Raw genomic sequence first — 26,158 nt, forward strand, 5'->3', positions numbered from 1 at the left:
TATATTCCCCCCGAGTGGTACAATTATAATATTAATATAAATATTAAATAGCGTAACTGAGTTAATTGTTACACTAGATTTGTTGAGGAGGTAGGGAAGGAGAAGTTGAGCTGCATTTTTAAATTAATTACATATGTATGTGTTATGAATATTGGTGCTTTGTGTTTTCTGTCCGCAGAGAGCAGTCAATGTCATCTGTGGGATTCTGTGTCATCAATTCTGCAAAACGAGGTTATCCTTTAGAGGATGCAACACACATAGCACTTCGTAAGTAACATTGGCGAAGCTGTGCCTACATCGAGGACTTCATGAATAGGATTGGGTTGCAGCACATAAATTGAGCCTTACAGATTTTTCTGTTATCACTAATTAAATAGTTATAGCCAAAGAAGATTTGTTGATTAGCTAATCATGGCATCCTGGAGGGAACTTTGTATTGATAAGTTGCTGAGCTCAATTTACTTTCCCAGGCTGACATTTTTCTCCGCTTGAATAAAGGCTTGCAGGCTTGCTTACGAAATTTGCAAATGATACCAAGCTGAGAAGTATGGTCAGCGCATTGGGTTTTTGCATCATGATTCAGAATAATTGTAACATTGCAACAATGATGTCAAAACAGATTTCATGATACAGTGTTTATGTAGCACTTTGCAGTTGAAATAGCAGCTTTCACATGTGTCATTTGAGTATAAGTCCTTGCATTGAGGTTTAAAAAAGACCAAGCTTGATCATTATGAGACAGAATGTCATATATGTGATATAAAAACAAGGTGTTCGGCTCGAGAGATTCCATGATCTCACTGTATTATATGCAGGTTCAGACCACATCTAGACGTTTGTATATAGTTCTGGGTGTCCTATCTTATGAGACACTGACAAACTGGAGAGCCAACAGTTTGAAACAGGAGAAACAGGTGTTTCTCCTAAAGAAGATGATGCTTTTAGCATATATGGTGCCCATCTTTAACATCTGAAGGAGTCTCGTGAACTTATTCTGTGCTGCATTTTTAGAGCAGTGGTTCTGAGCCTCTTGGGGAGCCATCATAAACTGCACCGAGCATCTGATGGAAGAAAGCTGTGGACCCCTTTCCCCAGAGGACATACATACACAGGAAATTTGTGTACAATTTCAGGGAGTTCACAGATTTCTTGTAAGACTTGTAGGTAAGACCTCCAGCAGTAGAGAACAGGTCCAAGAACTGTGTCAGAAGGAAGGAGATTTGGTCCCACTTGAGATAGGACTCACTGTAATAGGCGGGTGTTTCAAGTGAACTTCTTGTCACTGGGAATGTGCACGCAGAGGCTAAATGACCATTTGTTGCAGATATTCCTCATTGAGGAGGAAAACTGTATAAGATGATCTTTAAGAACCCTTGTATCTCTAGAATTTAAAGACAAGGAGCTGAAAGTCTTCTCAACGATAAACTAGAGATACTCAAATGTATAAAATTATTATTAGATAGCCTAGAATTTAGGGTGAGTACATAAGTAGTCTTATTTAACAATTAACTATTTTTAAAATGAAGATTGACTGCTCAAGGATTTTGTAGTAAATTTACCTATTTTATACTTCATATATATTAGACTGAGTTTCTTGAGGAGCAGAGCTCTTATCTTTTCATCTTTGCATTTCTAATGCTTCCATAGGTCAAGAATGGTTTACATATGGTACTTGCTTAAGAAATAGGTATTTTGGGGGAACCTGGGTGGCTTAGTCGGTTGAGCATCCAACTCTTGATTTCAGCTCAGGTCATGATCTCACGGTTTGTGAGTTCGAGCCCCACATTGGGCTCTGTTCTGACAGTGTGGAACCTGCTTCAGATTGTGTCTCCCTTTCCCTCTCTCTCAAATCTTTTTCTCTGTCTCCCTTTCTCTCTCTCTCTCTCAAATCTTTAAAGAACTTTTTAAAAAAAGTATGTATTTTAAAAAGGGATATAGAAATTCCTTCAACAGCCCTGTGTTTTAGGGAATATGGTGTCCTTTTTACAAGTAAAGAGGCTCAGAAATTTATCATGTTCTTAAGGTTATGCATACTGATGACTCCCAAGTCCAGTAACCTGTTTATTATACTAAATAATTCAATTATGCTTGAGTTAGAACTGCTTCAGTGGGAAGCTCCTATGTTATCACTACTCTGCATGCATTCTGAATGGTGCCTTACCAAAGCAAAGTTCCTGCCTTTATATAATTCTTCCTGGCAAAACTTTTGCCAGGTCTTGACATTCTCTGATTCCTCTTAGTCCTTGCCTTATCATCCCATACCTTGAGCTATGACTTTTTATATGTCTCCGTTTCTTATTAAAGTAATCATATAGGTTAGAACTTACTTTTTTAATGTTCATTTATTTTTGAGACAGAGTGCAAGCGGGGGAGGGACAGAGAGAGAGGGAGACACAGAATCTGAAGCAGGCTCCAGGCTCTGAGCTGTCAGCACAGAGTCCGATGCGGGGCTCAAACTCACAGACTGCAAGATCATGACCTGAGCCAAAGTCGGATGCTCAACCGACTGAGCCACTCAGGCGTTAGAATTTAAAAAGGCAGCAACATTTTGTAGAAAAGGCTCTGAAAAGGGAGTCAAGAAGACTGGCTTTTGATCCCAGTTCTACCAGTCTCACTGGCTCTGTGGCCCCAGAAAAACTGCTTGATAAATCACTTGGTACAGTACTCTGGAGGTGTCAACTTTGAGCAGGAATTGTAATAAGAGCAGATGAAGGTCAATAGTTGGTTTAAGGGACTTCGATGAGGCAGTTTCTAAGAATTTACTTATTTAGCACAAAGGAAATGGAAAACTTAAAGATGGGCAAGTCAACTTTTAATAAGGCCTGTTTGACTTTACCTTAAATCTAATAGCAAAACTGTAGCATTTTATTAAAAAAAATACAGATGGACTTTCGCAGCATGTACAGACCAAGAACAAATCTAATAATGTAACTCTAAGTCTTTAGTACCAAACTCTTTAAAATATTACCAAACTTTATTTCATTTGAAACCTAGGTAATGTCCTCTTGATAGATGTATCAAGACTATTTATCGTTTTTCCCTGGGTTCACGTGCAGTTCAGTTCTTCTGCATTAGAAGCCCAAAGAAACATCTGCATTAAAATCAGTTCATCAGGTTATTTATTCATTCAACAAAACTTTGAGCGACTGTGTGCTAGGCCCTGTGCTATACAGGAGAGGATACAGTGGTGAGAAAAAAAAGATGACGCTGTTTGTTCTTACTGTGTTTCCCTGTTGGGAATTTTAATGCCCCAGATGTCATTCTCACCAGTTAAAGGGTTTTCACTAAAAGTGAGGTGCATGACATCCTGGTTGGCTGCAAAGAATAGTGCAGAGATGAAACTTGGAAGGAAACGGTTTGAATTGGCTGTTGGTACTAAATCCTTGTAGCCATGACATCACTCTTCTTTTTTTTTTTTTTTTAATCCTTTTTTGCAAAATTACTTTTCTTAATGAATTCTGCTGAGGGAATTCAGTTTTAGTTACTATCTGGCATTGCATTTTGTCTTCTAGTGGAAATCCTACAGTTGTATGCTGGGAAACCACTATGTGTGAACATTAATTAAAACTTGGAGTCAAAGAGAAGAAAATCCCTTTCTGAAAGTTCATTTTAAAAAAATTGTTAAGGCAGAATAGAAAGAGAAATGAAAAATAAATTTATCACCTTGTAGAGGGAGAATAATGTATAGTCCTTCAGCAAATGGGTCTGCTGTTATGTTCTCAAGATACAGTAGCAAACAAGGCAGGCAATTTGTAGATAACCAGAGCTATAAAATGTTAATTCAGGTGCTGGTTACTTTTGAATGATTGCTTGCCACATCTTTAAGATGTGCTGGGTTCTCATAATATTAATGTAAGATATACTTGGCCTTCAGAAAGCTCACCATCCAACCGTAAAATGCTAGGAGAAGTTCACAAATGGAGGGTTATTCAGGTTGTAAGAGGAGCACAAGAAAAGATGTAGTTCTGTACAAACCAGATGGCTTTGGACAGGGTCTTGACAAATGGGTAGGAGTTCACTAAGAGAAGGCCATGGTGAATGAAGGATATCTAGTCAAAGGTAGCCATGGAGGCAGAGGCAGGGTCGCGTAAAAGTTAAGTGGAGCGTTCTGAGTACAGCAAAGAAGCCAATTTGCCCAAAACGTAAGGTGTGTGGGAGGAATGATGGGAAACAGGACTAAAGCCAGGGGGTGAGGGAGTGGCCAGTTGAGATCCAAGTGTGAAGAACCATGCTGGGACTTGGATCCTAACCTATAAGCAGTGCAGAGCCCCAGGATTATTGAGTAAGGAGGGTGACAGGGTAAGGAAGATAACTCGGGCAGTGCTGAATATGTAGACCTGGAAAAGAGAAAAATAAGCACACAATTAAGAGCTTACTGCCAAAGGCTCGTAAGCATTAAGATCCTAAGAGCAGCTGGAAGAAAGAAGGAGTGGATGTTTGAAAATTTCTGTCAGCAGTAGAATTTAAAGGACATGATAACCCATTGAATGCAGGGTGAAGGAATGGGGTGCTGGGTGGCTCAGTCGGTTAAGCATCCGACTTGGGCTCAGGTCATGATCTCGCTGTCCTGGAGTTCAAGCGTCGCATCAGTCTCTGTGCTGACAGCCCGGAGCCTGCTTCAGATTCTTCATCTCCCTCTCTCTCTGTCTCTCTCTCTCTCTCTGTTTCTCTCTCACTCTCTCAAAAGTAAATAAACATTTAAAAAAAATTTTTTAAAAAGAAAAGGAAGAAGTGAAAGAAGTGTTGAAATCAGGTTTAGAGCTTGGATGAGTGATTGGATGTTGCTATGGAATGGAATAAAGAATACAGGTAAAGGAACAGATTTGGGGGGAAAGATGGAGGTCAAGTCTAGTCCTCCCCAGTTTGAGGTCTCTGGGTGATCTCGGCAGATATGCCCTGTAGGCAGTAGGCAATTGAGCTCTTACATTCAGAAAACAGTATATAAAGATCTGAGAGTCTGAGTATTTACATCAGTGCCTAGCCAGCAAATTGGTGAGGTAAGAGAATATATATATCAAGAAAATAAATATGGAGGTCAGAACCCTGGAGAAGCGCATTTTTAAAAGGTAGAGCATGGGCATTTAAAACTAAAGCTAGAGAAATCTCTAGTGAGGTAAGGACTGAGAAACAGGCCTTTAGGTTTCATTGATAGGAAATTGATAGAGAAGAATCAGAATAATGTAGAAATTAAGAAAAAAAATCACCTTTGGTTTAATGAGATTTTGATAGGGATGCAGGGCTGAGTAGGTCGTTGAATACTGTAACTGAATGAATACAGAAACGCTTAGGCTAGATCATTCTAGGCAGAGAGTGAGAGGCCCCAGGGAATAAAAATATACTGGATAAGGATGAATTGTCTGGAGTCAGCATCTTCTATGGCCGGGCACTGTTCTAGACATTGACAATAAAGCAGTAAATAAAATAAAGCTCTTGCTGTTGGGGTATTTTCATTCTAGCAGATGGGGCAGGGAGGACAGAGAAGATGTAAAATAAACAGATTCCACAAGATGTCTATAATATTTATTCTGGAGGAAAGTAAATCAGAGAAGGAATTTTATTTTTTTATTTTAGAGCACGTGTGAGCGGAGGAGAGGGGCAGAGAGGGGGAGGGAGAGAGAGAGAGAGAAAGAGAGAAAATCTTAAGCGGGCTCCACGCCCAGTGTTGAGCCCAACGTGGGGCTTGATCCCATGACCCTGGGATCATGACCTGAGCCGAAATCAAGAATCGGACGCTCAACTGACTGAGTCACCCAGGTGCCCCAGAGAAGGATTTTTAATTATAGTGGTCTGGGCAGGCGTCACTGATAAGGTGTCATTGAGCAGACACCTACTGAAATGAGGAGGGATGTATTACAAAAATAAAACTTTGAAGAGTTTGTTTGAATTTTCTTCACACAAGTCATTATTTGTTGAATAATTTATTCTTTTCCTTAGGCACTGTAAGGAGATTCCTGGAGATTCATGGGGAGACCATTGAAAAAGTAGTATTTGCTGTCTCTGAACTTGAAGAGGTATCTTGCTAATTATGTTGCCTTGTTTAAATCTTACTTTTACTAGTGTTTGCCTTTGTGTCATCATTATCTATTTGCTGAATTGCTAGCAGGCAAATCCTAGGTATCAGTGTATGTGTTTGGTATCATTTGTTGAAAAAAATCCGTGTTAGAAACTAAAAATAAATCAGAAAGGAGCATTTGTTCATGTTTTTCATTGCTAAGACTGTTTTCACTTAGTGAAGTCCCACAAGGTGGAGTTGTTCTGCTTTGCTCCCTGTATTAGCTTTTAAAATATCTTGAGGCATCACCTTATAACCCAAGTACTGGGTGCCTGGGCAGCGTAACTGGAAAACCACTCCTGTGCTGGAAAAGCTTTGATGTCTGCCTCACCTGGAAACAGGTGACAGCCTAGCCTAGTGACTGGCACTGATTAAGTTGGAGGGTTATGTTTTGTTGTATGTAGTTGGGGTTAGTATGTTTCAGTCTAATTTGGAGCCGTTTTAGAAAATTAGGTCTTCGCTTTAACTCTTATTAAGTTTTATTTAGTTTTAGTGTGCTCTCTCCGATCCAGCTTATATTATTTTGCAGTTTCGTGTCCTTGGGCAAGTTACTTAAACCTCTCTGTTCTTTGATAAAATGGGAGTACTAATAGCAGTTATATCACAGAAGTTTTGTGGTAAATGAATTAATTCCTGTGAAATACCCACTGAAAGTATTAATAGCTATATGCATGATATATAAATACTTTTGAATTTGCTAAAACAAGACACATTTGCTTGTTTGCTGTCTCTTATTTCACCTGGTTACCTATTCATTCGTTCTGTCAGTGATCTTTCATTGAGTGTCTGGCGTACAAGTTTATTACACTAGATGGGAATACACCAGTGAAGAAGTCGGCGTCGTTGTCCTCAAGCAGTCCGTTGTCTATTGGTGGGGACAGACAGTTCAGAGTTTTTGATCATCGTGATAAGTGCACTAATGGAAGTATGGAATGGACAGGAACACAGAACTCTAGCTTGCACAGGGTTAGGAAATGCTTCCCATGGGAGGTGATAAAGCTGAAATTGTCATTAAAGAAAAATACGATATTCCAAGGGAGGGGCAGATGACCATAGGACAGGAGTGGCAGCGCTTCTGCATTCCAGGTTCAGTGACCTGAAGTTGCCAGGATGGGAGTCAGGCTTAACTTGACCATCTAACAATATCCTGACCTTTTACATAAGAACTGATGGAGGGTCCCAGATGGCTCTAGTCGAGCTTAGAAGTGGAAAGGTCTTTATTCTTGGTGGGAGCTGTCTTCACAGTGACTGGAACAGCACAATGCATTGCTGACGCCTGATGGCTGCTTCATTACTTCGTTATTTTTCACAGAGTGTCTTGCTTTTCTGACACAGGCTACTTACCAAAAGCTGCTACCTCTGTACTTCCCAAGGTCATTAAAGGAGGAATGTCGATCATTGCCATACCTACCTGCAGATATTGGAAATGCAGAAGGGGAGCCTGTGGTACCTGAACGACAGATTAGAATAAGTGAAAAACCTGGTGCCCCGGAGGGTGAGTTCTGCCTTTCTTAATTTCCCTCTTCTGTCAGGGACTGATGAACACCACCAAGAAGGAGATGGTTTAGCCTGCCTTTGGGGGCTGTCTATGAGTGTCATTAAGATCAAGACCACCTTAAATGTTTTTAGAGTTTTATTCTTATTAAAATTTACTTTTTTTTTTAAGTTTATTTATTTTGAGAGAGTGTGTGTGCATGCAAGCAGGGAAGAGGTGGAGAGGGAGAGAGAGAGAGAGAGAGAGAGAGAGAGAGAGAATGAACGAACGAACGAACGAACCCCGAGCAGGCCCCATGCTGTCAGCATGGAGCCCAATGTGGACCTCAGTCTCAGGAACCGTGAGGTCACGACCTGAGCCCAAACCAAGATTCAGGCGCTTAACCGACTGAGCCACCCAGAGGCCCCCAAGTGTAGTCTTTAACCTAAAAAAAAAATGTATGTTTATACACACACACACACACACACACACACACACACAACATCAAGTTTGTTAGGCAGTAGAGATCCAGAGTTGGGTATAACAACATTTTCACCTTCCTGAAGTACACAATCATCTGAAATTGTCAACAGCTTCAACAATATGTCCTCTAAAAGCCAGACCTAATATTAAATATTGAAACAAGAATGCTGTTATCACTCTTTTGGTTTCTTTAAGTTATATACTCATGTAGATTGGAGCAGTGGCAGAACACGGTAGGGTGAGAGCCCTTCTGAATCTGTGCTGACAGATTGCACTGGTCTTCACGGGGACATGGTGAAGGCCATAACTCCCTTCTGTGGAGGCATGCCTTACATGCTTCAGTGCTAGAACTTGATCTGAAAATTCAGCAGTCTAGGAATTACTGTGAGATTCCTGCTGTGAACACTTGTAAATGAGCATCAAGGTAAAAATCTGTAGAAGGCTGCTCATCTCCTTTTTATCACCAGTACGCAGCCTTAACTCCAGTGGAGGAATTGTAAGTGGTTTACCACCAGGAAATGTCTGAACCAAGCTTTGCTGGAGGGCTGCCTGTGTACTTTAGGATACACCCAGACTTACTTGGAATTTTCATGCTTAGGACCACCACTAAAGAATATAGTTTTTCCTAAGTGGGTAAATACATTTTGTATGACAAGGAGTAATGAATAGCAAAACCCAATTCGAGATTGTAATGCTGGGTAGCAGATTAGGCCAACTCGTTAGGCAAAGGGGTCCTTGTGTCAACCATTCACAAAGAGTGCTTGATCACCTCAAAAATGTAGGCCTTAGTGCTCATAAGTCTTTTCAATTAGAATGTTCAGTCTGTTAAAATAGATGTAAAGCCAGCTTACTTGATTCATTCGTGGGTATTTGTTCATAAAAGCACACTTTCTGAGCTATTGACCTGTCACAATTTGAAGAGCAGTGAAGTAGAGGTAAGGAAGTCCCATTGAGGTGGCCCACCTGGCTGGGCTTCAAGTAGTGGCATCACCTTGGGAAGCTCCCCATGGTCCAAGGCATTTTTTTTTCCTTTCTTTAAAGACTTTTTTTTTTTTTTTTTTTAATAAATCTGGGAAGGCAGTGAGGAGCACATTAAGAGATGATCCATTCCCGAAGTACTGACATCTAGCCAAACAAAATGATCATATGGGTAAATTGGAAAGTTAATTTATTAATTCGTAGTGAAAACTAGAACTCTGACGGGTCGGAATGATTACATAGGCATGACCAGTAGAGAAAACCAGGATGCTAAATTAGAATGAAACGTTATCCTAGTGAATGTGGGTCCTGGCAGTCCCGCTCCAGCTGTCTGTCACTGGGGCTTATCGAACAAAAGGACTCCAGTTTCTGTGTCCGCTAACCACGTGCTCCCTCCTTAATCAGTTCTGGATAAATGATCCCAAACATTTGTTCTTTTTTATTTGTTTTGTCAGATGTGGTGTGACAGTCCATCTTTCAGTTGCATTCTGTATAATTACTTCTTTTTGCTTATCATTAGGTTCTACTCTTTCCTTCCTGAAGTGATACCTAGGTCACCTTGGTATTCCTAAAACTTCTGTCACACAGGGACAGGGGGTTTCTTGCATTATTTCCGTTCGTTAAATGCCTAAATCTGATTTCAGTTTGATTCTCAAGAAAAAAAAAAAAAAATACCCTTAACCCCAGTGTTTTTGATTACCTCACAGTCCTCCCTTTTAGGCATTCACAGTCTGTAGCATTTATAGTTGGGTGTTGTCCTACGCTCTCTATTGATAGTATTTTTGTTACAGACAACCAAGAAGAGGAGGCTGAAGGCTTGGGAGTAGATCTCTCTTTCATCGGCTCTCATGCTTTTGCTCGAATGGAAGGAGATATTGATAAGCAGAGAAGACTGATCCTTCAGGGCCAGTTATCAGAGGCAGCCCTGCAGAAGCAGCATCAGAGAAAGTAAGGCAAACCCCTTTGGACTGATAGACATGGAAGGACTTGAGGAATAAGAAAGGACCTTACAGCTGCCAAGTGATCAACATATAATGTATTCTAGTCTATTTTTCATGCCAATCCGGTGAGGAAGATGTTGTCCCTATTTGGTAGATGCAGAAAATCAAAGTTAACTTCTCAGTGGTGACAGTTAAAATGTAGCGAAGCCAGTGTTCAGATGCACATCAGATTTCTGAGCCCCCACTCTTTCTACTATAGTTGTGGTGCCTCTGGGTGAAGTTCTAAAAGTAGCAACTAGGGGAAGGGAAAGGCAGAGTTAACAAAGATTTTACTTAACTTTGTTGTATTTATAACTAAAGCGTAATCTATAGTTTCGTTACATTTAAAAACACTTTATTTCTCCCTGATTTATCCCAGGGACCTGAAAAGCCATTCCATTTCTTTCAGGTGTCTTCTAAAGCAATTCTGAGTAAGTCCTTTTTCAAGCATAAAGAAAAGCAGCTTATGTGCTTCTGGGTAAGCTTTTCCAAGGATTAACAGTCTTTGGAAAACTAGCTGCTTTTCAGGCACTTTTACAGGAAAGAAAAATGGTAACTTATAGTTCATATCAGCATTACCTTATAGGGTTGGTTGAGAGGTTAACATCTCATGGGATTGTTGTGAGCACGTGGTACTTAGCAAGCTCTTAAAATCGATCACTGTTCTCTTCAGTACTGAGCAAATCCTGGTCTATTTTACCTTTTAGCTTTGGTACTTGCCATCCCTTTTGACCAAAATACTCTCATCCTTCAATTCCTGCCCATTCTCCAGGTTTCAGCTTAAAAGTGATTGCCTCTGGAAATTTATCTCCTTGGAGATAAGCCAGAATAGGTGGAAGGGAAGTCTGGAATAGATGGCTTCTCCTGTATGCTTTTTCACACCTGTACTTAAGCAAAGCATAGCCTCTATCACGGTATCTTGTACTGATGTGTGGTTATTGTCAGTCTCCATCTGTAAGTGGGAGTGGACTGGATGACCTCTGGAGTCCCTTACAGAATTAGAACTTTGTATCTGGTGATTTTCTGGTCTTCGTTTTATTCTGATTTTATTTTTAGAAACAAAGCAAATTTGCCGCTAGGGGGCACCAATGAACAGCTTTTCCACAAGCAGTGGCCAGCAAATGATAGTTTCAGTGGTTTCTAAATTTGCATGTGTAAGAATCAACTGGCAAACATTTTTCTTTAAATACAGTGATGGGGTTCTCCCTCACATGACTGGGACTTTGGCATCTGTATATATGTTGAACTTTTTCACATGGTGATTCATGCACTACTAGATCTGGGTACCTTTTTTTGGTCGGAGGCAGTGTTTAAACTGTTTTGTCTTAGGTCCCCTTTGCACTCTTAAAAACTGTTAAGGACCCCAGAGAGCTTTTGTTTACGTGGTTTGTGTCTACCAGTATTTATCGTATGAGAAATCATTAATTTATTTAAAAATAATCCATTGTGTTTTTATGAAAAATAACTAAAAAAATAGAAGAAATGGCACTGTTTTACATTTTTGCAAATGTTTTAATGTTTGGCTTAATAGAAGACAGCTGGATTCTCATATCAGCATTCAGACTGTTGCAATAAGTTGTTTTGGGTGAAGTGTATGAAGAAAATCCAGCCCCACTCAGATACATAATTGGGAAGGAGAGGCGTATGTTAATAGCCTTTTCAAATAATTTATGGTATTTTCTGCTATTACAACATAACTCGATAAATGGTAGTTTCTTACAGTTTAGCGGTAATAGGGAATCTCAAAGCATATCCATGAATTTTTATATTCTGATATATTAAAATGTTTTGTTCTGTCATCTTTGAATTGGTTTTATAATAGGAATTTATAGCATGAATGTATAACATTTTCTGTTGGAAAACATCGATTCACTGAATTATTCGGATCTTCTAAATATTGACAGATTTCAGTACCCAATATGAAGAAATTATATTTGTTAATATTGCCACTGACCTCATCAGAAAAGTCTTTAAGTATTAGGAGCTCTAAGCTTCTGTTGATAGAGACGAATTTTCCAAAATTATATGTGCATTTTAAATCTCAAGTTTTATCATTGGCAAGAAATACCGTTGGTTGTTTTTCTGGAAACGACAGGGTCACTTTATTCATTTTTGAGAAAACATCTGCCAAATACTCATGTTGAATAACCACAGTTTGTCTGCCAGTCATTATTTGAAGAAAAACAGTGTCCCATGAAAAAAAAGCAACTAGTTCAGCTTCTAAGTCACACAGTGCTTTTCTTCAAGACAACCTCATACTTCGGTATGTAGAAGTGTTCTTCCCATTCTGTGCTACATTAAAATTAAAAAGATGTGTTCCCAAGGGTTGATTTAATGAAAATAATAATTTTTACTTCCTCATCAAAGACATTCTTAAATAAAACTGGCTTTTTTCTTTTTCTTTTTTTTTTCTTTTTTTTTTTTTTTTTTTGGTTCTCTGGGAATTTTGGCAACGGAAGAGCATAGTGACTGCTAGTACAATCTGGGGCCTCCACCATGGTTCATCATAAGGCACCAGTAGTTTGACTTAACAGTTGTTTTTCCGCCATGGGTGCAAATATGAACACAGTGAAAGAGGCAAATGATGTTTCAGTATGATGATGAGAACGGTTTTGACTTTGGAAACCCCCTGAAAAGCGTCAAGACTGTGGACCACACTTCAAGAACCACTGGTTTGTGGTTTCTCGTGAATGAATACCCATAGTCAAAAGGAATGTTGGTAATCGTCTGATACAGTTTTCCAAAGTGGAACACATGGTCTGTAAGCATTATCATCACCCGGGCTGCTTGCTAAAAATGTGTATGCCCCACACCAAACTTCCTGCATCAGAACCTCTGTGGAAAGTTTCTAAAGTTTCATAAGTGATTCTTCTGCGTCCTAAATCACTGATGTAGTCTGACCCCTTTCTAGAGGGTAAATGATCCCCAAGACTGGCTCGCCCAGAGTCACAGCTCACTGAGAAAGAGCCTTCCGAGTGGCGAGTACAGCACATCTCCCTTCTCCACCACCTTCTTCAGCCCACTTACACAAACCAACTTCAGACACGTTGGCAAAGGACTAGAGATTTTTTGTATTCATATTCAAAGAACTGCATTGCAGCCACTTTTCTCAAATCAGTCAGCCTGTTCTCTGTCTTTCTCTTCTACACACATGTGCACCCCTCATACCTTTTTCATTTCTCCATGAGTAGTATGGATAATCTGGAAATTTTGAAGTTTGTGTTTGGACTGGATACTTGTCTGTGTGTGTCTCTTTCTCTCTTTAATGAGATTTGTTTCACTTAATGATTAGTTTAGTGACTAGTTCAAGTCAGCATTAAAAGCTCTTCACTCCTTTCTGGAAAGGAGTCCTCGGCAAAGGGATAGCTTCTCAGAAGGAATATGAATACAGCATGGAAAGCACTGTCCTTGTTGGTAGAGGGTCTTGATTTTGAGATTCACATTTGTTGCACAGTTGATAGTTTCCATTCAGTTCAGAAAATGTTGAATATTTACACTGTACAAGATAACATTCTAGATATTGAAGTATCCCGAGATAATTAAGGTAGTCCCTCTGTTTTAAAATTCATGAGTGAGCCACATGGTCTTCAGGTGTCGGGGTGTGTTCTGAGCAGCGGTCAGGCTGTGACTGTGTAGTCAAAACACAGCCTGTGGCTCCCAAAGCCTGCACTGAGAAACGGGCGAGGTGCCTCTGTCACACTGTGCTCTTGAGTGATAAGCTATGTCTGAATCAAAACGTTGTCAGATTTCCATTTAAGTGCCCAGCGTCTGTGATGATTACGAATGAGGTGGAGTCTCATAGCTATGCTGCAGGATACTTCGGAGTAATAACAGAGGCTCAGAAGGGTGGGCAAGGAACCAGAGACCCTTTCAGGGAGCCCAAGAGACCAAAACCAGTTTTGTGATGCTACTCAGACTATTTGCCCTTGTCCTCCTCCTCCTCCCACCGTTCAGTGGAGTTTCCCAGAGGCTACTTACTGTGTGACATTGCAGTAGATTAAATACAGAAGCAGATGTGAGAATCCAGCAGAACCTAAAGAGATTTGCCAAAACGAGGAGTATTAACCCTTCTCCCAAAACACAGTTTTTGTCGTGTAAAGTCGCTTAATGTTCACGTAAAGGTTTTCGTCGTTTTTAGATTTACAAATAATCACTTTTAACATTTCTGTTTTTATTTCTAACGTGGTAAATGTTGGTAGAGATAACTGACATAAACATCAAAGAGTCCTGAGACCAAAAGGTTTGAGATTTGATGACTCCTTGTCTACGAGTTATAACATAACTGCTTACTCTGCTACGTGCTGAATGTTTTAAGATTTCAGGCTGTGGTTTTTCTCAGTTTATTTATTTCTCTTATTTTGTCTAAATAAGGCTTTATTTACACATAACAGGTCTGGTTTCTGTTCATTATGTGGGTTGATCGGGTTGATCGAGTGATTTTTTTTTTTAATCTCTGAGGAAGTAGGTCTTTAGTTAGCAATATCTTTTTGAAAGCTTTCAATTCTTCCGTCAGTAACAACACTAAGGTCCCATGGATTGTCTTTATAGAGTCAGATCATTGTTTGCCCAGCACTACCTCGCCACATCATTACCTCTGTGTGGTAATTCTTTTTAACATCTGAAAAAATTAGGCATGTTGCCTAATTCTTTACTAGTATTTCTAGGTCTTCTATCCAGTTGTGACAGTGATTTGGGTATATCGTAAGGTACAAGTTGGCTTACTTACAAAAATTAGGAAGCAACCTAGATATTCTTTTTCAAAAATACAGCTTTAAAACTCTTAAAATTATATTACAGTAACTTTTTCTTTTTCCGTTAGTGTTCCTCGCTTGGCTTAAGATCCAGTTGCCAACAACTCTTAAGTCATTTTCCGGAATAAAAACTTCATCTCCTTCACTGTTAAGTATTTTCTGAGCCCTTACTAATGTGCTAGGTGTCATGCTGAAAACATAATAGTGACATGCGAGACAGATACAGTGTCAGCCTCATGGAGCTTCGGGTCTTGCAGAGGAGAGAAATGTTTAAGTATTGTATGAATAATTTATTTAAACTACAGGGTCCAATGAGTATGTGACAGGGGTCCTAACCAAGTCCAGCGTGGGGCAGTTCCATCAGGTCAGGAAAGCTTATGTTGATTCCAAAGCCAACATTCTCCCTGGGCTATTGGTTACACACAAATATGTTAGCCATTAGTCTTTTAAGAATAATTTAGCGTATCTTTTCTTCATCATTCAACCTGTGGTTATGCACGTGGATGGTAATTGATTAACTGGAAGAAATTGCCTTCTGTTAGCTTTGTGAGGACGGCATCCAGCCTTAGTTGATTGCAGCCTGTTGAGAATCTGTCCACTCAGTATTTCTGCCTTCAGAGCACTGTAGTGGCTCCCTTCACTGCCGTGTTGCCATATTTTGTGTGACTGTTTACCTGTGATTATTGCAATTTACCCAGCAGGTAATAGAAATCCGTTTACCTGGAATAAGCTCTAAGAAAACAAGAAACTGTTTTAAGTTGATACTTTCCTTTTAGCATTTGTTTTGATTGTTGGATTGGGGTAAAAAATTGTATGCCTTTATTGAAAAAAAGTGCAGAAACTATAGCAACAAATGAGGTGCAGTTTATAAGAGATATAATGGAAGTTTTAAAATTGTTTTGAAATTTTTTTAATGCTTGTTTTTGAGAGACAGAGACAGCATGAGCAGGGGAGGGCCAGAGAAGAGAGAGAGGGAGACTTAGAATATGAAGCAGGCTTCAGGCTCCAAGCTGTCAGCACAGAGCCCGACGCGGGGCTCCAACTCACCAGCCGCGAGATAATGACCTGAGCTGAAGTCGGACGCTCAACCGACTGAGCCACCCAGGCGCTCCTAAAATATTTTTTTAATAGTTGAGGGAAACAAACATGTTAGCTGAGGAGATAAAGCTAACATCTTTTGCTTTTATTCCCTTCTTCCAAATTCTTGTTTAAAGGAAAAGAAAGTTGACTAGATAATCAAATTAAACTTCTATGATCCGTAGTGGGAAGAGAGGAGACTTGATTAGAATAAAGAAGAAACCAGCTGAAGATTGCAGTCCTGAGTTGTTGCATTGGAATTCGTCTCAGGCTTAGAAACTAAACCTTTTTGAATCATAAAGCCTTTAAAGAATCACATGTAAGCTATAAACCTTCTCCCCATGAATATGCTCGTATGGATTTTGCCAGCCAAAATCTATTCTAGGATCTCAAGCTGTTAATCACAGATCAAGGTTAACAACATTTTAGAGTTTATACCATATCAGGATTCACACCATGGACTAAAGTCAATTTTAGATGGATTGAGGACTTAAATTTTTTTTTTAATTAAAACTCATGGAAGAAGTTGTAGGATAGTGTCTTTTATACCTTGGAGAAAGGACAGGTTTCTTAGACAAGATATAAAAGGAATTGACTGTAAAAGAAAACATAGTTTTGACTCTATTAAAATTAAGAGTTCTGGCAGATGGAGCAGTGAATCTTAAAGTGAAAAACAAGTTACAGAATGGGAGTGTTCACGGTAAACATAACTGGAAAATGACTAGGATCAAGAATATACAAAAAATTCCTACAGGTGAGTGAGAAAAGAACAAATAGCCCTCTAGAAAAACAATATGAGCAGGCATCTCACAGAAGACATGTCCAATAAATATGAGCAGGTTCTCAGCATCATTAGTGACCAGAGAAATGAGATACCCTTTCAAACCTGACTGGCAAAAGTTAAAACATCTGCCAATACCACGTGCTGAGGACATGGGTTCCCAGGAAGTCGTATCCATTGCTTGTAGAAGCACAAGTAGGTACAACCCTTTGGAAAAGGGGTCTGGCCTTAACCTCCCAAAACTGAATATACCTGTAACCTAGCACTTCAACCCTTATGTAGCTACCCAAGAGAAAGCATGCACACATATACCAGGAAACATGTAAAATAAGTTGATCGTAGCACTGTGCACAGGAGCACAAACCTGGGAACAGTCCGGGCACCCACCAGTAGGAGAGTAGATGAAAAAAAAGCGTCGTTTTCATGTAGTACAACTACAATTTACATGGTAATCCAGGTGAATGAAGAACAATGCCACCCAATGATACAGATGAATCTTAGCAGTCCAGTAGGTCAAACAAGACCCAAGAGATTACATACAGAATGTAAGCTTTTTCCAAAAAACTTTGTAGGAATACATAACAAATGAACAAAAAAATATATAAAAAGGAAAGCAAGAAAATGATGAACCTGTGATTCCAGACACTGGTTATGGGGGGGGGGGGGGAGAGAGAGGAGGCAGGGGCCAGAATTGGAGGGGAGTGACCATGTGATTAGATATAGATTATTGTGAGAGTGCCTGCTTTTGTTTTGGCCAGGAGGTTTCAGAGCACTTATTACTTCATTAAACATAAGTAATTAGATAAGCAGTTTTTTAAAGAGAACCATGTGTGTACCCGTGATGAGAGTGATTTGAACCAAGGCTAATTAATTTTGTTTTGTGCACCTGAATTCCAATTCGAAAAAAGATTTTTTTCAGAGTTCATTGAACACATTGTTACTCAGTATCAGGAGCTACCCTGGGGATTGGCTGGAAATATAGAGACAAATAAGCCATATTCTCTGTCATGTGGTCTGAGTAGAAGCAAACACTGGCAGTAAGTGGGTGAAGCCTTGTACTAATCTTTGTGGTTCAAAGAAGAGAACAGTTAATTCTGCATGTCTGGATCTTGCCTCCACTCCACTCCCACTATCCGCACCCCCGCCAGTCCTCCTCTGAGCACACTTGATTGATAGAATTTTAGACGTCTGTTGGACTGCTTGTTTCGTTCCATCCTGTTACAAAGTTTATTCTTTGTAATATGTGTCTATCTCATATATTCAGCTTTAAAATCTTTGAAACCAAGTGCCTTTTATTATCATTCTCCAGTGCCCCCCCCAAATATCTTGAATAATACTTATGTTTATTATTTCATTCAACAAAGCTTAGAGTCCCTACTATGATGCAGACATTTGCATGTATGCCCTGCACCTTTGAAAAGTGAGCTAATGAATACATGAATGGAGTATAGAAATTAACAGACGTTTACTGAATTCCTGTTCCGTGTTTTATGCCAGGTCGGACCTGTGGAACTCATGAGACACTTAAGATCTGTTCTGTTCAGTCTTGCGGTGAGATGGCTTAACCGTAAGACAGTTAGAAAACAGTACCTTTGCGGATTTCATGTGAATAACCAAGGAAATGACTCTAAAATTTTGGAACAGTACATAGGGATAAGGGAGAACGACCATAAACATAGTTCTTTTCTTGAGTTGCAAGTTATGTCTTAAGCCAGAGTTGAAAGCTATTTTGTCTTTCACTTTTCAATTTGCGTAGGTGGGTAAGTTTCCAGATTTAAACTGTAGAATCTTGTGATACCAAGTATGTTTTTCACAGGCAGTTCAATTTCTGTGATACTAGCAGACATATCACTTGTTGATTACAATCCATATGTAATAGGTTTCCTATTAAATACCCTTAGTTGTGTGAGTGTACATTATAGCTGAAAGGTGTCCTCTGTAAACACCACTTTATGGATGAGGAAACAGGTCCATAGAGGTGAAGCAGCTTTATTTACTAAGGTTGCACAGAAAGCGATAGGATTAGAACCCAAGTCTCCCTCTCCTGGTTTAGTTTTCCTCATGTTATGGGATGTTGCCCTATGTAACCTACATTCTTCAGAGTTGCTTCTCATGATTTCAGTGCTGTGAAAGCTGTTTTTGCAAATAAGTGGCACTATGAATTACAACAAAACAGTATGAAATAGTAGAAAAAGTACTGACCTTTCCAGAACTCTGGAGATATGAGTAAACTTCAAATTCAACTCTAGCAATAATTGACTGGTGACTAAGACTAGCTCGACCTTGCAAGTCATTTCCCCGCTTTGAGATCTTTAACGTCTCTTCCAGCTTTCATGTCCTTTTAGCTAAAGCCAAGCTAAGCCAAGATCCCTGGGATCTGCTCTGTGGGTTCTCAGCGCAACTGGTTTGATTAACCAATCATTAAAATAAACCTGGACTTCCCACATAAAATTACCTAGTTCCTTTGTGGTCCCATGTAACATGTAAAACACTTACCTGTTTTTCTTCTGAAAAGTAAACTCGAGGGCACTGACAGTGTTTATTCACTGTAGCATTCTCAATACCTAGCGTTTTGTAAGCACTCGGTAAATCGTTGGGTGAGTGTACATCTGTTTTGGATAACTGCTATTGCTTTAGGCCTTCTCTGCCATGTTGTTTAGTAAGGGAAAATAATAGTATTTGAAAACAGTGTTCATTTGAGTACTTGCTGTCTTTGTCATTTATATGAATAGTCTTCACTTGATCATAAAGGATTATTTTAAATCATGTAGTATGAACACATTTTCTCAGTGACTCTGTTTATTATATAATAAACATTGGTTTAACATTTTCTCAACATTGGTTGAGATTCTGCATAAAATGCCCTCCTTAACTTCTTGCACATTATAATAAAACCTCATTCTTTAGGGAAAGAAACAGATTCCATTTGTAAATTTAATTTACAGGGGATTATTATAATAATTATATCCTTTATTTCTCTAGTTATAATCGCTGGTTGTGTCAAGCAAGATCTGAGGATCTATCTGATATTGCTTCTCTAAAAGCCTTATACCAGACAGGTGAGCATAAGTAGCTTTTCTTTTCCTTTTTAAGGACCCCACCTAGCACGCTACTAGAAACTTCATTTTTCTCTGATTTTGTCCATTTTGCCTATGAAAAAAAATTTTTTATACTAATGAGGGTAGTTTGGCTCATCATCAAGATCTTAAAAATAACATCTCAACCTGTAAAATTTTCATCTTGTAGTTCTACGTTGGTCCACTTCTTCTTAATGTCTCTTTTCTTACCTTTTAACATCTTTTCTGCTCTTAAAAATACCATTCACTTGCTATACAAAATTCAAACCTTGTCTAAATGTATAACGGAGATGGGGAAAGTTCTCAAATTTCCACTCTTTCTCCATTAAATTCCTTTTTCAGGCAGTAATTGTTAATTTTCAGAATTGAGTTCCCATTAGTTTTTCCTGGATCACTGATGTTATTAAAACTTGAACAAAACCTATTTATAAAAAGGCCTTGGCCCTGCAGCCTTACCCTTGGCTATCCCTGATTTAAAACCTGCAGGAAGCCTTTATCTTAAAAATAAGTGCAGTCATCAGAACCTCATAAAGCTAAAATATATATATGTATTGTTTTCCACAAAGTGAAAGAAATCTGAGGATGAAATTTGAAAAACGTTAAGTTCCTGGTGTTCAGTCTTTTATATTTGTGTAGAATGTTTTTACAGTGTCCGAGTCCAGCCTTGGAATAAAATCTCTAGGCACTGATCACATTTCCCGTTCGCAGGTGTTGATAACTGTGGGCGCACAGTGATGGTGGTAGTTGGAAGAAACATTCCTGTCACATTAATAGATATGGACAAGGTAAGCCACAGCAAGGCTCTATTTTACACATGATGTTGATTTTTACAATTAGTAGGATGTGAATTTGGAATCAGGACTGAGAATATGAGAGGGGGTGGAAATGTGTGTATCTGGGCAGAGGAGCAGCCCTGGGTCTGTAGGCTGGCATGCACCATTCATTTCAGTACGTTAGGGGTTCGGTTTTGCTCTGTAGGAGAGCAAATTCTCGAAAATACGAGAATGCCGTCATGTGATCTCCAAAAACGCAGCCGCGCCATTTCGGATGTGATGTAGCCGGATAGTTTTGGGTTGGAATCACTCTAGGTTATAATTGTACTAACAATCAGACACTGCTTGTCTTGAAAAAAAGAAAAATTAACTCTTGAGTATCTATCTGAAGAGAAGAAGTCAGAGATGTAGCTCAACATTAAATAAAAAATGGTATTATTACTGGCAAATAAAAATAAAATGATTGTGCTTTTAAAAATGATTACTGGGGTGCCTGGGTGGCTCAGTTGGTTGAGCATCCGACTCCGGCTCAGGTCATGATCTCACAGTTCGTGAGTTCGAGCCCCGTGTCGGGCTCTGTGCTGACAGCTCAGAGCCTGGAGCCTGCTTCAGGTTCTGTGTCCCTCCTCTCTCTGCCCCACCCCTGCCTGTGCCCTGTCTCTCTCTGTCTTTCAGAAATGAATAAACATTTTTAAAAAATTTATAAAGAAATAATTAGTAATCCAGGGCGCCTGGGTGGCTCAGTCGGTTGAGCATCCCCCTTTGACTCTGGTTATGATCTCATGGTTTGTGAGTTTGAGCCCCGGATGGGGCTCTGTGATGTTAGCGTGGAACCCACTTCAGAGCCTCTGTTCCCCCCCCCCCCGCCCCCTCCCTGCATGCTTCCTCTCTCTCTCTCTCTCTCTCTCTCTCTCAAAAATAAAGAAACTTAAAAAAATAAAATAAATAAAAAATAAAAATGATTAGTAATCCAAAAAAAAAAAAGCGAATCAGAATGAGATATCTTTTTTCACTTTCAAAACTGGCCTGAACTTTTAAATAATAATCATTGTCATCAAAGATGAATTAAAATGATAAAAGTGGTCACATCCATCGACCCAGGAATTTTGTTCCTCAGAATTTGTACTAAGGAAATAATCTGAGTATGGAAGTAGCTGTAGAGCCTGAAGCTGCCCAAATTGGAATACTTGGGCAAGAGACCATTGAATCCAAAAGATAAATACATAGGTCATCCAAGAACATCACTGTATTAGAAAGTGACTACAAAAGAGGAAAATCACTTTAACAAATCGTTCTTAACCATAGTAACAAATTTTGTACCTAAAAATATAAAAATTGCACACAATTTTGAGATAAAACACATTTGTACAAAAGCAGATCATTGCTTTCTGGCTAAGTCCTTAGGCTCCCAGTCACTGGTGTTTAGGTAAAAAAAAAAAAAAAAAATTATGGAAACATTGGACCTGGCATGCTCCCATGGGCTGGTTTGTACCACAAAACTATGACTTAAAGTTCTAACAATTAATTATGGCATATCCACAGATGGAGTATTTTGTGACCCTTAAAGGTTATGGTTACAAAGGCAAATAAATACAGTACTATAGAGAAATATTTGTAATGTAATATCAATAGAAAAGTGGTGCATTAATTGCCTATACCCTGACTTTAACTTGTTTTGTTTTCAGCATAAAGGTAAAAACTCAAAATGTAAATATTTCAAAATGGATGTCATGGTTTTGGGGAGAATTTGTTTTCTACATTTTTCTGTCATGTGGCTATACTTCCTTATAATGAAAAACATTTAAGTTAAAGATGGGGAATTTAAAGCTGAAAATGGGTATCTTAATTGCCCTGCAGGGGGTGGAGAGTGGATAGAAAGAGGGCCAAAAGCAGTCTGGTAAAAGCAGAAATAATAATAAAAATACACACACACAAATGCACAGGAAAAGCTCGACTGATGCAAATTATATCATTACTAAGTTTCTACTTGTAGCCATTTGTTTTGTGTCATTAACAACCAACATAACATTCATTCTCATCATTAATAATGTGATAACCAATAAAAACATAAATCTCTGCACTTGCTTGGTGTTCTGGATATCCATGATGTATCATTTCATGTAATATAATGAGATACATTGTGAGGTCCAAACCAACAAAGTGGAAGGATCCTGTGTGTTGTTAGTGCCCTCCTCCTTCGTCCGCTCTGGTAGCAGTTGGATGCTAATCCATTTTAGTCTACTCATGATAATGCCAAAGACTATCCTGAGGAGAATTGGGAAATCGCCTGTTACCACTGGGTTACCCTGGCCCTGCCCATATTGGAGCTCTGCTCCGTGTTTAATGTTTCTCTTAAATTTCATCCTTCTTACAATGAAGTGTTTCTCTAATGTGATCTGGGTCACATTAAATTTGAGTCTTTCAGAGCTCTAGAAATGCTGCCCGGCTCATTGCCATCTACTGACTAAACCTGTTGTCCTTTTCCTCATTTCAGGTCAACATTAAAGATGCCAAGAAAATTAGTCCTCCAAGTGAGCCATGGGAGGGAGGCATCACTCAGAATGTCCTTCTGTAGTAATTCTTGGTTACATGAGAGCCATAAGTCTGCATCCCACTAGAGACTGCAAAGATTTTCATTGAGTTTCAGGCAGAAACTTCAAGAATGATCAGAAGTCTAGAAGTTGTACTTCTACAATTCATTATCCTAGAGAGGGAAAACCTCGCAATTGACTGAAGAACTCTTTTGAGTATATGAAGAGTTATTTGAGCACATAGAGACTGATTGTTCTCCTCCAGCCCTTAGAAAAAGGCAGAAAGGGATCCTACTGTAGCATTTCTGAGAACTGGTAAACACTGGCTAGGTTCACTTTCCTGAAGCTCTTTTTCAAAGAGAATTGATACTCATTAGTCTGAGATGTCCATCTGTAGTGCCTGGGGCATCAATTAGGTTCATCTTCTGAGTTTTGCCTCTCTCTTGGCTTCTGCGAAATTGACTACTTATGCAAGATGATCTTACGTTTACTTCTTTTTTCCTTCTAGGCTCTCTTATATTTCATCCATGTAATGGATCACATTGCTGTGAAGGAATATGTATTAGTATATTTTCACACACTGACCAGTGAATACAATCACCTGGACTCTGACTTCCTGAAGAAACTCTACGATGTTGTTGATGTCAAGTTAGTTATTTTTGCAAATTATGAAGAGGGGAGATAGCTTCTTTCTTTCCTAATATTAATGAGTAGTAAACATTGCTGTGTATTCTGTGAAAAGATATTTCATGTAACAAAGATTTTTATCACACATAGATCAGATATTTTAGTATCAGGAGTCCCTCCTTAACTCCAGTGTATTTTGCATTTAAGTAAATTCATATGTAAAATTTTTGCTGCTTTTAAACATCTTGCGAAAGGGTTGGGGTCGTTACCAATCTTTGTATATAAGATAACAAAAATACTACCTTCTGTTAATTAGGTGTGTTACTCTTCTCAAAATACATTTATAAATATTATTTCATTTGACCAGTGACCCATGAGTTTTATAATTCATGATATGATCTCAGATATTCTAGTACAGTATAAAAAAAGGCACATAACTTTTTGTTAGATATGAATTTACTTTGTTTTACCTGTAGTTGGCTCTGTCACAGCCAAGAGAAACAATATCTTCTATACAATGGATACTTTAAATAATGAAATGTCCCCTGAATTATTTTTTGACATTTCACTTAAAATTCAATATGTAAACTAGACCCGTTTAAAATTTTTTTCCCCTTTGTGAATATATGTCTGTGTTCTAGCAAAGAGTTAATTGTCTATAACATGACATACTGACCCATGTTTTTATTTCGCATTAGATACAAGAGGAATTTGAAGGCTGTTTATTTTGTTCATCCAACATTTCGTTCAAAGGTACAGTGTGTTTCTCTTTAGCTAAATCTCACATTTAAGTTCACTGCATGCCAACATTTTAAGATCTATTTCAACATCTTAATTCTCACTATCACCACTGTGATGGCCAATTTCTTTGTCTACTGTTCCTTTTCAGTGATTTTCAGTCATGATCCAAATGCTTTGGTCCCACGTTAAGTCTAGTATCTTTGTAGGCAACGCATACAGGCTGTCCGCCTCTCAGTTCTTGCTTGCCTCTTCATGCTCTGTGTTCATTGGACTTCGCTCACGCTCTTGATACGGAATGCGCTTTCCTTCCTCTGCTCGTGCTAACTTCTGTTTGCCCCTCTGCTCAGTAGTTACTTTCCATAGAAAGCCTTCCCCGACCCGTTCTGCCAACAAGTAGGTACTCCTGCATTATACTCCCCCTTAAGATTTTAATTTTTAATTCCAATTAATTGTTTAATTTTCTACTTTATGCTAGCCTGCAGGATTTGTGAGAGCTAGATTACAGCTGTCTTGTTCACAATCACATCCCTAATATCTCTAATATCTAGTCCTGCATTTTGACTTCATCAACACATGCACTCCTTTGGTTCTTTTACTTTTTCTAAAAATATCATCTTTTTTTTTTTTTTTTTTTTTTGGTCTTTATTTTCTTCCCTGTCCAGCCTGAAACCCTTGCCCTGTCACTTCAGTCACTGCTGTTAATGCCTACAGTATCGTTCATCACACTTGCTCATCAAAACCTGGTCGTGAGACATTTCGCCACTCTGCTTTCTTCACTCTCGTATCTGGGTTGCTGAACACAGATGGAGAAATCTTAGAGCCATGTGACTGGGGGCTTCTAAGCAGACACGGAGCTTTCACTGCTAAGGCCCCCCTGGTATTTCACTAGACGGTATGTCCCAGGAAGGACACATTCTCCTCAAGCAGCCCCTCATTCCAACAGTTGGCCCTGCCTTATTCTTGACCAAGAACATCAAAAGCATCAGTAAAAAGCTTTCTGTCCTCTCCCTCCCACCCCAAGCTTACCTGACATCTGTTCCTATCATTAGCTCCTTTTCTGTCACAAAAAAAAATGTGTTTCTTCTTAATGAAGGGCCGACCTTCTACCTGGTGGTCTGGATCCCCTAGTAATAAGAGCTGATGTTTTCTAAGCGCTTCCTGTGTGCCAGCTCTTCCCACGCATTATCTTGTTAAAGTCTTGTATCTATGAAGTAGATAGTAGTTTATGCCCACTTTACAGGCAAGGAAATTGATGCTTTGAGAGAGTAAGTAACTTTTCTGAGGTAAGCACCTAGTAAGTAGTGGAGTTTGGATTTGGATCTAGACATTTTAATTGGAGAGCCTCCACTCATCAACTACACAACACATTTCCGTCTCCTCAGGAATTCTCTTCAGCAGTTTTTGTCTTTGTCTTTCTCCTCCCATTTTTCTGGATCTAACTCATCAACTTTTAAACATGCTAAAGCCTCCACTTCTATTTCCTCCCCTTTACAACCAAAATTTTTTAGCGTGACCTACGTTCTGCACTCACTGTCTCCATTTTTTATCCACCTTAATTTACTCCAGTCTCATTCAGGTGCCACTGTGGCAACTAAAGCGACTCACAGCAAAATCACTGGTCATCTGCGTCGTACCTGTTTTCCCTGCAGCCTTAATCCCAGCCGGTCCCTTCTTCCTTGAAACACTTTGTCTTGGCTCCCTTGAAACGTAACCTTGCTGAGTTTTCTCGCACTTCGAGCTGCTCCTTCTCCGTCTCCTATGCTGTCCCCTCTCTCTGCTCCTGCTTATCCTTGGAATGTCAGTGTTCCCAAACCCTCATCCTTTTCTTTCATT

The 26,158-nt window shown here is 39.2% G+C and overlaps 1 protein-coding gene across 2 annotated transcripts in view; it reads left to right on the forward strand.

Annotated features, from left to right (window-relative positions):
• Positions 1-26,158, forward strand: part of GDAP2 (ganglioside induced differentiation associated protein 2) — a 59,726-nt gene that overhangs the window by 19,274 nt on the left and 14,294 nt on the right. For both annotated transcript variants that reach the window (XM_047082499.1, XM_047082497.1), the window contains exons 5-12: positions 179-267; positions 5,935-6,011; positions 7,388-7,547; positions 9,779-9,935; positions 19,559-19,635; positions 20,362-20,438; positions 23,466-23,605; positions 24,283-24,337. In XM_047082499.1, coding sequence (XP_046938455.1) covers positions 179-267; positions 5,935-6,011; positions 7,388-7,547; positions 9,779-9,935; positions 19,559-19,635; positions 20,362-20,438; positions 23,466-23,605; positions 24,283-24,337 — 832 coding nt within the window. The remainder of the gene's footprint in view (positions 1-178; positions 268-5,934; positions 6,012-7,387; positions 7,548-9,778; positions 9,936-19,558; positions 19,636-20,361; positions 20,439-23,465; positions 23,606-24,282; positions 24,338-26,158) is intronic.

The sequence above is a fragment of the Lynx rufus genome, unplaced genomic scaffold (genome assembly GCF_022079265.1).
Source record: "Lynx rufus isolate CCGP_SWC_20201006 ecotype Redwood Valley unplaced genomic scaffold, mLynRuf1.p SCAF_2, whole genome shotgun sequence".
Lineage (NCBI taxonomy): Eukaryota > Metazoa > Chordata > Mammalia > Carnivora > Felidae > Lynx > Lynx rufus.